The sequence below is a fragment of the Carya illinoinensis genome, chromosome 16, assembly GCF_018687715.1.
Source record: "Carya illinoinensis cultivar Pawnee chromosome 16, C.illinoinensisPawnee_v1, whole genome shotgun sequence".
Taxonomy (NCBI): Eukaryota; Viridiplantae; Streptophyta; class Magnoliopsida; order Fagales; family Juglandaceae; genus Carya; species Carya illinoinensis.
In genome coordinates, this window is record NC_056767.1 from 7,436,603 (window position 1) to 7,454,155 (window position 17,553).

The window sequence follows — 17,553 nt, forward strand, 5'->3', positions numbered from 1 at the left end:
CCAAATATCACAATGTATAAGCTCAAATGAACAAGTGGATTTATTTTGACTATGTGAAGGAAAAGGTAACCTCTTATGTTTAGCAAGAGGGCAAACATCACAAATTGTGGAATTATTTACAGAGAGATTAGGAACAATGGAAGACAACAATTGCATTCTAGGAAGAGAGGGATGTCCCAATCTCTTATGCCAAACATCAAAAGGAAGATGACTAGAATGTAAAGCAAGAACAGAATTTGAAGACAAATCTTTAGAGCATTTCACAGGCAAATCTGGTAGTTGCAGCAGATAAAGTCCTTCTTTGGCTTTACCCCTCCCAATCATTTTCCAATGGATAAGGTCCTGTATGATACAAGAGTCATGAAAAAAAGTTATGCAACAAGGAGATGACTTAGTAAGTTGACTAACAGAAAGGAGGTTGAAATGAAAGGAAGGTATACACAACACATTGTGTAAAACAAGCTAAGGAAGTAAACGAACAGATCCAACATGTGTAACTGGTGCAGAAAAACCATTTGGCAATTTGACAAATGAGTTGTGAACAGATTTAAAAGATTGGAACAGAGAAATAGAATGGACCATGTGGTCCGTGGCACCAGTATCAATGACCCATTCATTATGAAGATTTGAAGTAGAAATAGGATTTGCTGTGTTGAGAGAAAAAACAAAAGATATAGAAGACTTACCAGAAAGTTGATCAAGTGGAGATGTTACCAGATTTGTTGTTGGTGGTGAAGAATCTGAGGATTCAGGATGAAGAAGTGCCAAAAGTTGTTGACATTGTTGTGGAGTAAAAGGCATGGAGGGAGTCAATGTGGAATTGGCAACATGATGAGCAGTATTGACAGAAGGATGAGAATTGGATGTGGATGCATAATTGGAGGATTTGCCTTTGGATCGATATCCAGGAGGATATCCATGCAACTTAAAACATTTCTCCACAGTGTGCCCTGGAATAGAACAATGAGAGCAAATAGGTATGCGAGTAGAAGGTTTGGCCATAGGAGCAGATTTAGTAGTGGAAGAGAAAGCAGCAGATGGTATGCTAGGAACTAAAACAGATCCAATATCATTTTGTTGTTCTTCTTGAAGAACCAGAGAAAAAACTTTGTTAATAGGAGACAGAGGCTCAATGAGAAGGATCTGACCTCTAACATGCGAATAGGAATCATTTAATCCCATCAGAAAACGCATGACATAGTCCTGTTGATGCAGATCCATCAAGGATCACAAACCACCACAAGAACAAACAGGTAGAGGACGATAGTTCAGCAGTTCATCCCAAAATCCTTTCATCTGAGTAAAATATGCACTGATAGAGAGATCATCTTGTGTAAGAGAGGCAATGGACTTTTGTAATTGAAAGATCCGAGGACCATTGCCTTGAGAGAATCTCTCGTGAAGATCAGACCACATCTCCTTGGCAGAATCAACGTAAATGACACTAGCAGCAATCTCCTTAGAAAGAGAATTGAGTAACCAGGAAAGCACCATATTGTTGCATCGAGTCCATGATTGAAACAAGGGAGAAGTGTCTGGAGGAGATGGAGCAGATCCATCGATGAAGCAGACTTTGTTCTTGGCAGTCAATGCCATGAGCATGGAACGACGCCATGTGTTATAGTTATTTCCTGTAAGGAGTTGAGTAACAAGCATTGTGCCTGGACTATCTCCATGATGAAGATAATATGGATTGGAAAGATCCACAGGCAAAGCAGAGGAATTGGCGGAAGAATTTTCTTCTGATACCATGATAAATGTTGAACTTAGAAGTGAAAAAGTATTATTATGAAAGCAGAGTACATATGTGCTCTTTATATACAAGCCAGAATAGGCGGGAAAAAACTAACTTAACTTGGTTCACAACTAAACTAACTAAACTTGAACCAACTAAACTAACTAAACTGAATGAAAAAATAATACAGACTAATACTTCTAATAGAATCCCTCCAACAATGGTATAGGTGCACGGGCTACAGGTCCAGCCATTGAAGAAGATGGTTTCATGACCTTCAAGAATATCAAGGTTATATTTAGCGATATGAGGCTGCTATGAGATATAATGCAACATATGTAGTAAAATATTTCTCAGTTGGATCGGTTTGGGTTGGCTTTGATGATGCTGAGGTGGTCAAAATAAAGGTCGCTTATGCCAAACAGAAAAAATTTGTTGGTTACTTTGTGTGGGAAGTCTCATATGATGACAATTGGGAGCTTTCTCTAGCAGGTACGAGATGCATGGAAATCATTTTGATATTCTCACTGCATAATACTTGAATTTTAGTCTATTTCCAGCATATATTAAAAATTCAAATAGTTCGATATCACTTGAATGATAGATCATCTAATCTCAAAAAGAAGGCCGAAATTTTGGAGATCCGAACGTAGATTTAACTCAGAAAGGAAAATTGACTTGATCAGTGTCCAGTTTTTGCTGAGGCTTGTCCTGATGCCAATGGCCACCCTTTCCCATTAGACATATAATTTTTTCCTTTCTCCTTCTAGGTTTTGATTTGAAACAATCAGAATTTGTTCTGTCCTGTCACATGGGCTCATTCTCTTTTCTGTTTTGTGGTTGTCCTCACTTGGCCGGCATTCAGGAAACTGAATTTTCTAGCATTTATGGGGTTGGCTTACAAAGAGAGAAGACATGGCATAAGGCATTGATATTTATAGGCTTAATAAAGTAAACTAAACGAATGCCCTTATTATCTCTGCAATTGAAGTAGTTGAACTCTTGAGAATTTCTTAATGACATTGTTTTAAGATCATTTATCAAATATTCATCTCTCATAAGTTTCAATATGAGTGCATTATCAGCTCAAGGGGAGGACAAAAATAAAAAATCAAAGTTTCCCGGAAAGTATTAGTACTCGTTTTGACTCCAACTGCAACCATTGTTCTCCTATTAGGCCTTGTTATCTGTTCCTTTAAGAGGAGAAAGCTCAAATTAACTTTGTTCTTCCACATTTATGATGCATCCACCATCTATACTTAAGTTACTTTTATTTAACCACCATGATTGAGGATATCCATATTCACACCTTTTTTTCCCAATATAGGAAAGTTTGTTAAATCTAAAGAATCAAAATCCAAAAAAATCATATAGCAGCTGGTCCTAATCTGCAAGTCTTTACTTTGGCTGAGATTGAGGCAGCTACAGGTGAACTTTCAATTGAAAATAAACTTGGAAAGGGAGGTTATGGTCCTGTTTACAAGGTAAACTTATATAACAGAAGTAGAAAATGTCTTGTAGCATCTTACTGAGTGGAAGATACAAATTGATTGTGGGTGTCAATTTATATATTTTGTTAGGGTGAATTACCAAATGGACAAGAAATAGCAGTGAAGAAGCTCTCAAAAACGTCTACACAAGGATTTGAAGAATTCAAGAATGAGGTTGTACTTACCGCGAAACTACAACATGTAAATCTTGTTCGACTTTTGGGATTCTGCACTGAAAGGAATGAACAGATGCTGATCTACGAATACATGCCCAACAAAAGCTTGGACTTCTACCTCTTTGGTTTGATATCTTTCCTGTCTTGAATGACAATAAATGCGTGAACTGTTAAATGGAATATCATATGAGCTTTTGCATCTTGATTTGCATAGAAGGTTGTAAGCCACTTATTCCTTGTGGCTTTTGTTGAACGCAGCCAAAGGTTTTAGGGTCGTTGGATATTGATTTGTGTAAAGTTACCCTCTCAATATAAAGGCACATGAATTCTTGTTAAAATTTTATGCATATTTTCCAGCATATTTTCCATCACATTCCTTTATCAGCCCCATGAAATTAGTATGACTGACTGCTTAATTATGATCTTCTTTGAAATAGACGCCAGCAAATCGTTTATACTGGATTGGAGAAGACGTATTGACATCATTGAAGGGATAACTCAGGGGCATCTGTATCTCCAAGAATACTCAAGAATGACAATTATTCACCGAGACATAAAAGCTAGCAACATTTTACTTGATGAAGAGATGAAGCCTAAGATATCAGATTTTGGTATGGCTAGAACATTCATGAAACATGAACATGAAGCAAATACAGATCACCGGATTGTTGGAACATCGTAAGTTTAATTAATTTCTGTCAAATAAAGCCTTTCCATTTAGGATATCTGGTTAAATGATATTAAAATCTCCAATGCAGTGGGTATGTTCCTCCAGAATATGTTAAAAGGGTGTCTACTCCACCAAATCTGATGTTTATAGCTTTGGAGTCTTGCTTCTACAAATCATTAGTGGAAAGAGAAATGCCTATTACTATGGTTTAATTGGATGAAAGCCTAAACCTCCTAGACTATGCAAGTAACATCACATTTAGTTTTAGTTTTTCCTGTGCTTGTCTTTTTAGTTTTCTCAACTTAAAGGAGGTTAAAGAAACTATCAATTATAAAATCTTAACGACACATGCTACATTGATGCAGTACTATATAAAGAGCTTTTGGTCCCAGTTCATGAAAAAAATATCAGGCTTTTGGTCACTGACATGCTAACAAAGGGAAGTGAGGGGAAAGATAATTCATGTGCGATGCTAAGATTGTGTTAATAATAACACTCTTTTAAAGCTTATGTTTATGGTATGAAAGTTCAAAGAATGATTTTATTCAATAAATTTAGTTATTCATGCGTCTCGCGCAAGTTTACAACTAGTCTTTTTCTTTAATATTTTTCTTTAATGTAAGACTAAAGGGGTATTACTTGGCAAGCCAGCGTGGCTAGAAGCTGCTGACTAGATCTGCTGCATGTACTCTTGTGACATGTGTCAGGATTTACTAAATAAAAGATAATATTTAAGGAATCCTAACATAAGGATATTCTATTTGACACAAACTGAAACATCAAGGAGTGATCTTGTGAATTTAAAACCTCGGATGGTGATTTGTCAAAAAGTGATACATGAGGCATATCAGCAGCAGATTTTCCTTTCCACTCCATAAATGATAGGTAATAATGTTTTGTAATTAATTAGATGCATTCAAATTGCTCTTTTATGCGGAAACAGCGAAAGATAAGCCATCCATGTTGGAAGTTTCCTCAATGCTAAAAAATGAATCTAAAGCTCTAACAATTCCCAAAAAGCCAGCTTTTTCAAGAAAAACAGATGAAGATCAGCTGGAAGATAAGCCCATATTGCAGCAAGAAATTTGTTCTGACAATTTTGCTACAATCTCAGAACTGGTAGCCAGATGAACGCAGAGGTCTTGTGAAACGCGATATCATTGTTGCCAAGATTTATAACTCGTTTGGACACTTAGAATATATCAAAATAACTGTGAGTAATAATAAAATAATTTATGAATATAGTGAAACGGTTTGAGTTAAGATATTTTATTAGATTTTTATAGATAAGTGAGAAGATTTTGAATAATAATATTAAAAAATTGTTCGAATATTATTTTTGTTTTAAAATTTAAACAAGTTGTACTGTTTTTTATATTGTGTTTAAGAGTTTGAGAAAATTATAATGATTAGGTAATAATTAGATAAAAAAAATTAAAAATTAAAAATAAATGTTTTGTATTTAAGAGATGTTTAAAAAGAAATTATATGAGAATATTCAAGATCATCTGAGAATACTTGTGTTCTCAAACAAGACCCTATACTGTTATTATTTAAAAAAATTTAAGTAAAAAAGAATTTTTAAAAAATTAGATGTGATTTTAAATTAAATATCTATCTATTTCTACGCATAGCACAAATTTGCAACAAGTCTTTTTTAAGAGCAATGTTAAATATAGTCCTAATTCTATGACGTATAAACTTTACGTACTTTCTTTAAAATATAATAGGGTCTATTATTAAAAAATAAATATTTTTATAGGAATCTCATATTTGATACCTTTTTTTTTAAAGAAGTCATGAAGCTTATATGCCTAAAACTTTACAAGTCATTTCCCTTTTTAGTATGTGAGAGTCAGGATTAGTGACCTCAATGCACTCTTTTTAGACCGTTAACTTAAAAAAAAAAAAAAATTCTTGTAGATATTCTATTTTAAATTTAATTTGCTCTATAAATGGAAGCATGCATGATCATAATGCTTATTCTTAACTAATATGACAACTGGTTGTATTACTTGAACATTTTGTATTTTCATTTTTGAAACATATTTATGGAGAAAAATCCTACTTATCTTCTCTTATACGACACAATAATATATGATTTATTATTTTTATTTTTATTTTATTTAAATACATATATTGACGAGGAAGGTGAAGGCAGCCTGGGATTGAGATCGGAAGCATCGGATTATAATAGATTGGTCCACGCTTCGATCATGTCAAGACATGCTGAAAGAGCCCAAGAGTTGTTTGATAAAATGAATAAGAGCAAATTCATGCCAGCATGAAACTAAGCCGTACTCAATTTTTTTTTTTATCGGATGGGGCTTGCCGTCACCTTTGGAGAGAGCATCCAGTCGTTGGATTTCAAGCCACAAACGTATAGTTTAGATGGATTTTGTAGCTGAGGTTTGACATGGAATGATGACCTTTAGGGCTAATGGGCATATATCTATATAAATCCAAATATATATATATATATATATATATATATATGTTCCTAATTACGCATGTATTAATACTCACAGCATATTATTGATATGATATAATTTAATTTGTAAAATAAATTTATAAATTTAAATTTTACAAATCAAATCGTGTGATATTAATAATATGGACGCGTCTACTATGCCAACTGAGTCTCATCGCTGGACGTGCCACCCAGTTGCTTTTTTCTTTTAATTTTCTTTCCATATTTTTTAATCACTTTTTTAACCATTAAGTAAAAAAAATATATCAATATATTTAAAATCACTTCCTTAATTATTAAGTAAAATATATATATATATATATATATATTTTTTTTTCTGAAATCTACACTTGAACGCACGGTACCCCCGAGCAGCACAGCAGCATTTCTCTAATAATATAGATGTTGTGTTCTCTACGGCAGTTTGAAAATATAGTAACTCAAAAGAGAAACCAGTGGTAGGCAATTCCAACTACTAGCAAACAAATAAGCAGAAGAAGTTGTCCAAGAGTTTCCATATTTTTGCTATATTGTCACTATTAGAGACAACCCAAAAGTCTCCGATGAATGGAAATACATTAAGCCAGCAAATATTTTGGGACAAAATACAAAGACGCGTAAAGCATTGTTTTGTTGTGATTAAAAAACATTATGAATCTTGTTAAGCCAAATAATAACACTAGTTTAGTTTGACCTAATGACTCCACCATCAGCATCTTTTTTAATTGTTCCAAAAATAAAAATAAAAAACAAACTCATTAAAACGCTCACATGAATGGGGAGACAACAAACGTAACCCACCACTGACAATATGTTAGATTTGTCAAACCAAATCTACCGACATCATCTAATATATACACTAGTCAACGGTCAGCGTACACGGCACGTATGACTATGTCCAGTTACAGAAATTTTAAAAATTAAAAATAAAGGAAATAAAATGTTGTAGAAAATGATAGAAACAGATTATATTATATTAAAAATTATAGATCTACTTGAAATAGTATTATTAATATCAAATTTGTTATTGAATTATCAAATTTATCCGACAATCAAAGAGATATTTACGTTTGAAAATGGTATATCTAAATAAATTATTAAATAAAAATTATTAATAAAAGAAAAAAATAATATATAATCATGAAAGGCCTGTAACCTAATGGACATTATCCACAGCTTTCAAAATAAAGGTCTGGAGTTCGAAACTTTCATCCTCAAATATATCAATATATATATAACTCGAAAAAAAAGTGGAAGGGATATTTGGTACCCACGGCTCTATTGTAATGAAAGCCCAATGGTCAAGTGTAAAGCTAAGGATGAGTCTTATTGATACACATTAAGAATAATAAATAATGCATCCGACTAATCAAGAAAGAGATCACTTCAATTAATATGGAGAGTTTTCAAGATATACTTTGGCTTGGAGTTCCACTAGGCATCCTGTGCCGCCCTCTTATTTCATTACAAGTATATGTGCAGTTGGTATTAGACGTCCTTAACAATGGCGTCATCTGTGGGATCTTTACAGACTTCTAAATGCTTTTCACATGCCTACTACCACATGATCACAGACAACTCAAGACTAGGAGAAAAACACAACAAAGATGGAAGCGAAATTGGCGGATATAGAAGAGAAATTAAAGAAGGCAATGGCCCTAGTACAACAGTTGTAGAAAGAGAATGAGGAGTTAAAGCGGCAACACGTTGCTACGCCACCAGTCAATAACGAACAGACAGAAGGAGATGCTCACAGTGCAAGCGGGGTCAACGCCGAGGAACTTGGAAAGAGGAAGCTACACAACCAACTGAAGAACTTCATTGATAAATACGAAGAGATGTCAAGAAAAATGGGAGGATCTTCTTTCATAGAGCAATTGTTGAACCGAACGAATCTCCTTTACAATGATGAAGTAATGGCAATAACACTCTCGTCCAAGTTCAAAATCCCTCAGGTCGACATATACGATGGGTCGAGGGATCCTGTAGATCACTTGAAAAATTTTAAAGCGCACATAACTCTCCATGACTTTCCAGGAGAAGTTGCTTGATGCACCTTTCCACTAATCTTGAAAGGAATTGCACGCGGTTGGTTTGTAATTTTATGGCCTGGGGCCACCAACAGCTTCGAAGAGCTGGCCAAGCAACTCTTAACACAATTCATGGCTAGCAGACAACGCCGCCACCTTGCAGCCTACCTTTCCACCATTAAGCAGAGAGAATGAAAGAGTTTAAATGCCTACTTAACCCGATTTAATAAGGAGAGTGTTGAACCCAAGGTTTCAAATTTCATGTGATTATAAATCTACACATGGATTTTGATGATAACAAATGAATTCAAAGAATAAAGGAGTTTCAAGCTCAAGTTGTTCACACAATGGAATCAAGCACATCAAAGAACCAAGCATGAGCAAGAAGAAAACAAGTTCACATTAAAGTCATAGAGTAATGCTGTAAATCTATTAAAATTCGAAATTAGGATTAATGATCAAAATTAATATTTTATCATAAAGCATTAAAATATATTTTCCACATGTGCATGAATTTTTTTGAAAATTAAATTTAAAAATTTTGAAAGATGATTGATTGTCATCTTTTGCATGTGCATGCCTTGATTAAAGAGTTGAACTTTGAAAATATTAAAGATGATTGATTGTCATCTTTCACATGTGCATGTTTTATTTGAATATTTTCAAAAGTGATTGATGTTTTTTTAGACTTATACAAAAGGTAGATGATTTTATTTGAAATATTTGAAAAGTAAAGTGTACTCATTTTGTCATATGCAAAAAGTAAAAGATTAGGTTTGAATTTTTTGAAAAGGAAAATGTGTTCATTTTGTCATATGCCAAAAGTAAAAGATTAGGTTTGATTTTTTTGAAAAAGTGAATAATGTTGTCTTTGACAATTGAAAAAGACGAACCTTTTATTTGAATTCTTTGAAAAAGTGAATGATGTTGTCTTTGACAATTGAAAAAGAAGAACCTTTTATTTGAATTTTTTGAAAAAGTGAATGATGTTGTATTTGACATGTGAATCTTTTTAAATTTGAATATGAAGTCTCATATGCATATAAATAGATCATTTGAGAGCTTCACATTCACAACACCAAGAGCATACAACATTCATTCAAAGTTTTCATTCTCTCTTCTCTAAACATTGAGCATTAATCCTTGTTCATTTTGAGAGATATAGTTTGCGCTGTATTGTTCTTATTTCACTCATTGAGGAGTGTTTTCTGATAACCTACCCACTATCAGCTTTTGTATCAGAAAAAGGGTGTTTATAACCCTTGTGCGTGTAGAAAGTATTATACACGGGGAATAGTTGAATCATCACGTGTAAGGTGATTACAAGTGTAGAGGGTGTTCTACACGAATCCTTTGTAGCGGTGTTGTTCAAAGGTATAATAGGTTTTTATCTCCACCTGAAGGAGGTTGAATAGTGAATTTGGGAATCCTCAAGGAGTAGCTTAAGGCGAGGACGTAGGCAGTGGGGCCGAACCTCGTTAACATACTGAGTTTGTTTCTCTCTTCCCCTTACTCTTTATATTTATTGTTATTTTATATTTTGTTTATATTTTATATTATATATTTGATTTATAATTGCTATTTTTTTTAATACAACTCAATTCACCCCCCCTCTTGTGTTAGTCATCTGGACAACAAAGAGGTTGTCCAATTATTATGAAGCATATGGCCTCAATCCCATTCATGACTTAGCTGGCCAGAAAAACACCCTCAACTTTGAGGGAGTTTATAGACAAGGTTGACGACTACTCGAATGTGGAAGACATGTTACAGGCTCTATTGGAGCCAAGGAAGCAGGAAGTTAAATCTAATTTTAAAAATTCAAGTAGAGATAGGAAAGCTGAGTATAGTGCAAGGGACATGAAAGACACTCCTCCCAGGGCTGCTACAAATTTGTGTGTAATAAGGATTTCTAAATTCTGACTCATAAAGTGTGTACAGGGCTGCTAAGCTGAGTTCTAGAAATTAGGCGATTTTTTATACGGGAATCTGGAAAACATTAGAGTTTCTTTTCCATCATATATAATCATAACATTAGCATGAAATTGAGGAGAGAAGAGGATAGAAGGCTCAGTTATGAAGAAAAAAAAAATACTCTTTTATTTTTTAATTCTTCCATGGAGAACTAAATCTGAGGTAAAGCCTAGGGTGGAGATTGATTAGCGAAAATACTTTGAATTTATTTCAATTCATAGACTAAGTTTTATTGTTTAAGATTCTAGGATTGAATTCTCTATTTGTTTTAGATTTTTATAAGTTTGAGACAATTATATTAAATCTTGATGTAAAATTTCAAATAAAATATTTGTGTTTTGTTTTCAATTTCAATTACGAACTACTGCACAAAGAGATTCACAAAAAAGTTCATCATAAGGTAATATGATATGACATAGTACATCATATTTGCTTTATAATAAAAAAAAAATTATAATCTAACGTATTACATCATATCACGACTTTGTGATATAATTTTATTGTGAACCTTGCTGTGGACTAATGATTTTACTTTAATTATTTATTAATCAAAAAGTGTTAATGCAGAAAGGAGATCTTTTTTCCATATATTAATGTAATAACTTTTAAATAGATTGATTAGAAAATGTATGTAAGAGCATGAAGACTGAAAAAAATAGGTTAACCCAGCACAAACCCAAATAACACGTACGTATCCAAATTATTCATTTTGATATTCGAGTCGGGTTAGAATTGGCTATTTCATTAAACAAACTCGAATATCTCGACAAAAATCTGAATGATATGACATGAGTTGTTATCCCTACATATATTTGCTTAGGGATGTAACCGGTCTGGTTGGGTATAGTTTTAGACAAAATTTAGGACCAAACCAGTATGTACTGGTTTTGTATTTTTTAAAACCGATTACACACCGATTACGCTCCTAAATCGATACTCTGGTTTTACCGCTTTCCAATCCGGTTCGGTCTAGTTTTATCGGTTTTAATGTACTATATTATATAATATATATAATATACTACAATGATAATATATTGTAGTATATTATAATTATATTATAGACTATGATGATATATTATAATATAGAATATAATGATATATTATAGTATATTATAATATATAGTGATATGGTATTAGTATAACTATTAATACAATAAATAAAATGATATAAGATTTTAAAATTTAATATTATATTAATTAGTAATTTATCATATAATACAAAACTATTTTATATATAGTTATATATAAATATTATATACAATATAAAAAATTAAAATATATATAAACAGGTTCGGTTCGGTCTGTTCCAGTTTTAAAAAAAGAAAAATCGGAACCGAACCAATTTTGATCGGTTTTAAGAAAAATAAAACCGGTACTGGACTGAACTAAACTCGGGATCGGACCAATCCTACAGGTTTGATCCGGTCCAGTCCAGTTTATCGGTTTATCGGTTTTTTTTTACATTTCTATATTCGCTATTAAATTTTAAGATAAACGATGATTTAACAATTTGATAGCAATTAATTAGGATTTTCTATTCTTATCATTCTAAGTTCTAATATGCAATTCTTATTGTTTTTATATATATCTTAATTTGCGTGCATGGGGACAGACAACGTTAGAGACTATAAATCGTTTGAGACCTTCTGCCGAAGAAATTATAATTTTGCTTTTATTCACCAAAACTGTTCTGCTTGATTATTAAGAATTTTTAAATAAGAATTTTGAATTTTAAGATTAAATATTAAAATATTATATTTTAATATTATTATTATATTGAGATTTAAAAAAATTAAAAAAAAGTTAAATTATTTATTATATTTTATATAAAAATTTAAAAAAATTATAATGATAAGATAAAAATTTTATATTTGAGATAAAAAAATTTTTATATCAAGCAAAACCTAAAAGATACCCATTTTGTATTTTTCAAGACAACTAATCCGACTTTACTCACTGGACAATGAATGGGTCCTGGGAATTAAAAATGACGTTAACCCGGTTGAACAGTCTTAGCTGACTCGGATAAGATCCATAGAAAATCAATCGGCCCTCCTTCCCACCACTTTCATGAAATTAAAGCTGCTACTTTCTCTCAGAATTGAATATGCTTGTTTAAAAAAAAAAAAAAATGTCCATAATTATCATTATTTTAATTAAGGGTGTAAATAAGACGAATTTGAAAGAGGAATATGTGGTCAAGTCTTATTGGTTTGATTTTTACTCTAGCACAAGTTAAGCATTTCATCGAGTTAGATGTTTTATTCGCTATTCGTGTCATGATCAGTTTGAGTTTACTCATGGGCTACTTCATTTTGATAAAATAGATTTATTTTATAAATTTTGATAAATAAATAATGACTTTTTGCTAATATTTTTATTGAATTTATATATACTTAATGATTATATTCAGAAGAATGCAGTTAACTTGTTTAGTATAAAGAACATAATTTCTCCTAATATTTTAAAATATTAAAATAGAAATTTAAAGTAAAACTATTTACGATTTATTCAAGTTTAGAGAAACTTATGAGAGTCTAGACAAGCTTTTTACAAGTTGTATTATTTAATAATCTATTATAATTTTATGTTCGTAAATGACTGATTTAACAAATTACTAATTGAGCTAAACGTGAATTTGATTGAATTGATCTTGACTGGCTTATCGAGTAGTCTTATTTATTTACAACCATAAGCATTGTTGTCTAATGAAGCCGATACTACCAAACCAACATTTTCTTATGTGGATAAAGTCACAAAGCAATTAGGACATGAAGATAAACATAGAGCATAAGATATTGAAAAATCATCACAAACCTCCCTTACTGAAGCTAACTGCGCGCATAGTTGTGTCTTAGTGTCAATATCAGTGCGTTGATCTCCAAATTTGGTCAATTGATCTTCTTTTATTTCCTTACTCCCCTTTGTTTTTATATTAGTGATAAGAAGTTTGGCAAACTTTGATTGAGTAAAGAGGATTAAAAGCTATTTATATAACATGCCAAATAAAGAGACATAAATTGAGAAAACAAAAACAAACAAAAAATATTTTTGAAAACTAAAAGATAATTAATTTTAAAGATAATTAGTTAAAGATGACATTAATGTTACGTCCCTCTCCTCCTCCCAACTGTCTCGGATAAGATCCGTACAAAATCAATCCACCTCCTTAATTGCCACCACTTTCATGAAATTAAAGTTGTTACTTTCTCTCATAATTGAAGCATACTTGTTGATCCATAATGTCCATAAGGGCAGTTAGAAACATAAAGGGATCCCACCCATAATACTAAAAATTTATCTTATCTTATATTAACTCGTCATTATAATTTTTTCAGATTTTTATATTAAATATAATAAATAATTTAATTTTTTCAAATCTCAATACAATATTAATATTAGATAATTTATTATAATAATATTTTATTCATTATTATTTAAAACATCTCATCTCATTTGTATAACCAAACAAGACCCTAGGAATAATTAATAATTATTATTAGATAGGATAATTTCAAGTATTTGTTACGATTTTAATTATATTATATATTATCCGAATTATAAGGGAGAATATTAATATTATGAGCCTTTTAAATGAATTTGTAGCATTAATTTTGTCTGAATATCCTATATAAGGCAATCCATGTAATATCATAGCAAATGATTGAACAGTTAATTGAATTTGCTAGCGAACTCTTTTTGTTAATTGGAAGCTGAAAGCTGATTTCTGCAAGCGTCCTACAAAGACTATCTATAATTCTCGAAAACTTATTCTAGATAGTCATGATAATGTCATATGCATTAACCTTAATTAACTTAATAATTTGAGAATATTATTACAATTTATTAATGGCTAAAATTAAATATATGTGAAATCACAACCGCTCGTCGTAAAAGATTAGGAATGATAGGTAGATTTTATTATTTATATTATATTCTTAATGTTGAATATTTAATTACATGGATAAAGTATAGTGTTAGTGTTTAAACTTAATATCTCTATTTTAATATTATGTGAAATTAATTACTTATTCTAAAAATTTAAACTGATAAAAAGAAATAAATTTTATTATTAATTTGTATTATATTCTTAGTAATATCAAATTGCTAAAATCTCCCTCTCATTGGAAGTCAAAATATTATCCTCAATACTCCCAAGCCTCATCACACATGTACTGTATATCCGATTCTGTATAGGCGTCGATTATCCCCTGATTACATGTGATTAGAAAAAAAATCCCCTGATTACATGTGACTGCTTTCATACACCTGCACCAATGGAGTAGATCGTGACTCTTTCTTCGACAATTTTTTTCCTATAGACAGGGACCGTTTACTGAACGGGACAGGGACCTATGCAGTATTTTGACTGGATCCGGTCACCCAAATATTATTGGAATTCAGATTAGTTTACTAACAATTGTAGTCATTTTAAACGAAAAGTTTAGGTAGCACAATTCACCCAGTACAGATCATCGCCGCACTTCAGAGAAGCGAAGAGCCTCCACAAAGCATTGAGCATCGGCATCCAGAATTTTAACAACGCCAACATCCACGATGCAACAACTATTTAAAATTTATGAGGATGAAGAATCCCTTCGCGCCAATTATCAGACACCGAGACCGGAGTTCACCCAGCAGGAACTCAACATCATCGACGAGCAGGTAACGAAATATTCCGAAGAAGCCAAAAAGTTACAAGAAGAAGCTGACCGTAGAAGCACTAGCTGCATCTACAGAGTCCTCCCGAGGCTTAAGAAAATCAATGGTAACTCGTTATACGAGCCCAACATGGTCTCCATCGGGCCCTACTACTACAACCTCCGTAATGAAAAGTTCAAGATGGCCGAAGATTGCAAGAGGAAGTGCTTCGGCTCCTTGCTGGTCAGGAACAGAGATCAAGCCATGCAAATTAATACCTACAAGCGCTGCCTGCAAAGAATAAGAGAACTTGAAGTGGACATCAGAAAGTGTTATTCTGAAGAGTTCGAAGTCGCCGGTATTGAATTTCTCGAAATGATGGTTCTTGACGCTTGTTTTATAATAGAAATCATTGAAATGGTTGGATCTCTAGGACAAGTCGACTTCAGCGAATCTCTTGCAGCCTTGGAGTGGATGGTACCGTATTTCTACAGGGACTTTCTCCTGCTTGAGAATCAGATCCCTTTTTTCGTTCTGGAAGAGATATATACGCTTACCCGTAACATTTCTGTCGAGGGAAGTAGACCCAAGCTGAAGCTTGCTGCTTTGGGACTCTTTAAGAACGGAATGAAAAGATCCGATTCTATTTTGGGTTTCATTATCATGAACTTCGATAACATTGGTACGGTCACAGTTTTGCATTTGCTGGACTTGGTTCGGAGTAGTTTAATACCATCCAATATCCCACAGGGAAAAAAATTCCTTTCAGACACTCCATTCATTCACTGCATCTCGAAGCTCCGGCTAGCGGGGATTAAGGTCAGTCCGGGCAAGGCGCCCAGCCTCCTAGAAGTGAAATTCCAGAGAGGTGTGATCAAGGTCCCAAACATAGCCATCGACGACTTGATGAGATGTCTGTTGCTGAACTGTGTGGCATTCGAGCAGTGCCACCAGAGAAGCAGCAAGTACTTCACGGTTTACGCTACTTTTTTGGACTGCCTTGTGAACACCAGCGAAGACGTCGAGTACCTTGGCAAGTGCAATGTCATTGACAATTACCTTGCTGACGACTCCGAGGCTGCGGACTTCATCAACCGTGCGGGCAAGGATTTGGTACTCAATGTTAATCACGGCTTCTATTTGCAGAAATTGTTCGAGGATGTAGAGAAGCATTATAAGAATAGGTGGATGTGGAAGTGGGCGAACTTCAAGCGGGAGTATTTTAACAAGCCGTGGTTGCTTCTGTCGGCAGCGGGTGGCATTTTGCTAGTAGTGGCTACGTCATTCCAGGCCGTAATGGCCTTCTTAACTTACAAGTACAAAAATTAAAAGGAAGGTTAAGTAACAATTAGTCCGGTAAGTGTTATTTTTTCAGAAATGTTTTGGTTGTAGGATTACGTAAAAGTAAACTCACAAACTGATATGATTTGAAGTGATAATATGTTAAATTATAAACTTACTTTTTATCATAAAGAAAATCTAACATATTATATAAAATCATTTCAGTTTGTTGATTTACTTTTGTGAGATCTCTTTTATATATGTGGTTGTAACATTTCTCATTTTTTTTATGATCATATATATTCATTCTTGATGTGAATCTCTCGTAATGATGTAGCGGTAAAGCCACTTTTATGGACTTTTATGGGTCAAAAATGATGGCTAGTTGAGCTTGCGTTCACATTTGCTTCCGCCATCTTCCACCGCCAAAGCCACCTTTATGGGTCAAAAATGGTGGCTAGTTCACAACCTACATCAAGCTTGCGTTCACATTTGCTTCCACCATCTTCCACCTCCTTTAACTCCTATAAATACATGTTTTTGCTTTTAAAAACCTATCCCATTTTGAAAGAAAAATTTAGAGAAAGAGAGAGAGTTTTAGAGAGAAAAATAGTGAGATTTCTTCTATATATTGTCTTTCCTTTTATAATAAAGAGTGAGTTTTCATCTTTCATAAGAGAGGGTATTGTCAATTGTGCTCTCCTTATTCAAGAGATAAATTCTTGTAATCCTTTTGCTATAAGTGAAATTCTTCTACAGTTGGAGTTCCTTATTATTTCTTTTATTCTTTCTCATTTCTACTTCAATTGTAATTGTATGCCCCGTACCACAAGTACCTAACAGTGGTATCAAAGCATCAGGTTTATAGCCGGTTTTCGTGCTACAGTTAGATCCAGTTAGTGGAAAGGAGGCATCTTCAATAATGGCGACGAAGTACGAAATAGAGAAGTTCAATGGGAGTAATTTCTCATTGTGGAAAATGAAAATAAAAGCAATTTTGAGGAAAGATAACTGCTTGACCGCAATTGGAGATAGGCCCGATGAGATCACTGACGACGGCAAGTGAAACGAGATGGATGACAATGC

General features: G+C 33.0%; 2 protein-coding genes across 2 annotated transcripts; both read left to right on the forward strand.

Annotated features, from left to right (window-relative positions):
• The first annotated feature begins 2,052 nt into the window (after positions 1-2,052).
• On the forward strand, positions 2,053-8,592 carry LOC122298771 (G-type lectin S-receptor-like serine/threonine-protein kinase At1g67520). Its single transcript, XM_043108630.1, has 8 exons — positions 2,053-2,227; positions 3,110-3,219; positions 3,316-3,526; positions 3,839-4,079; positions 4,160-4,277; positions 4,364-4,382; positions 5,015-5,190; positions 8,218-8,592. The coding sequence occupies exons 1-8, from the start codon at positions 2,053-2,055 to the stop codon at positions 8,590-8,592; spliced, it is 1,425 nt and encodes a 474-aa protein (XP_042964564.1).
• A 6,371-nt stretch (positions 8,593-14,963) lies between these two features.
• LOC122299520 (UPF0481 protein At3g47200-like) lies at positions 14,964-16,863 on the forward strand. The gene is made up of 2 exons (XM_043109878.1): positions 14,964-16,542; positions 16,805-16,863. The coding sequence occupies exon 1, from the start codon at positions 15,103-15,105 to the stop codon at positions 16,513-16,515; it is 1,413 nt and encodes a 470-aa protein (XP_042965812.1). The 5' UTR covers positions 14,964-15,102; the 3' UTR covers positions 16,516-16,542; positions 16,805-16,863.
• Positions 16,864-17,553: the final 690 nt, after the last annotated feature.

Coding starts and splice junctions, on each gene's coding strand:
- LOC122298771 (XM_043108630.1), top strand. CDS start 2,053: ATGAGATATAATGCAACATATGTAGTAAAATATTTCTCAGTTGGATCG. Junction 4,080..4,159: donor CACCGGATTGTTGGAACATC/GTAAGTTTAATT, acceptor TCTCCAATGCAG/TGGGTATGTTCCTCCAGAAT. Junction 5,191..8,217: donor TTGCTACAATCTCAGAACTG/GTAGCCAGATGA, acceptor CAACAGTTGTAG/AAAGAGAATGAGGAGTTAAA.
- LOC122299520 (XM_043109878.1), top strand. CDS start 15,103: ATGCAACAACTATTTAAAATTTATGAGGATGAAGAATCCCTTCGCGCC.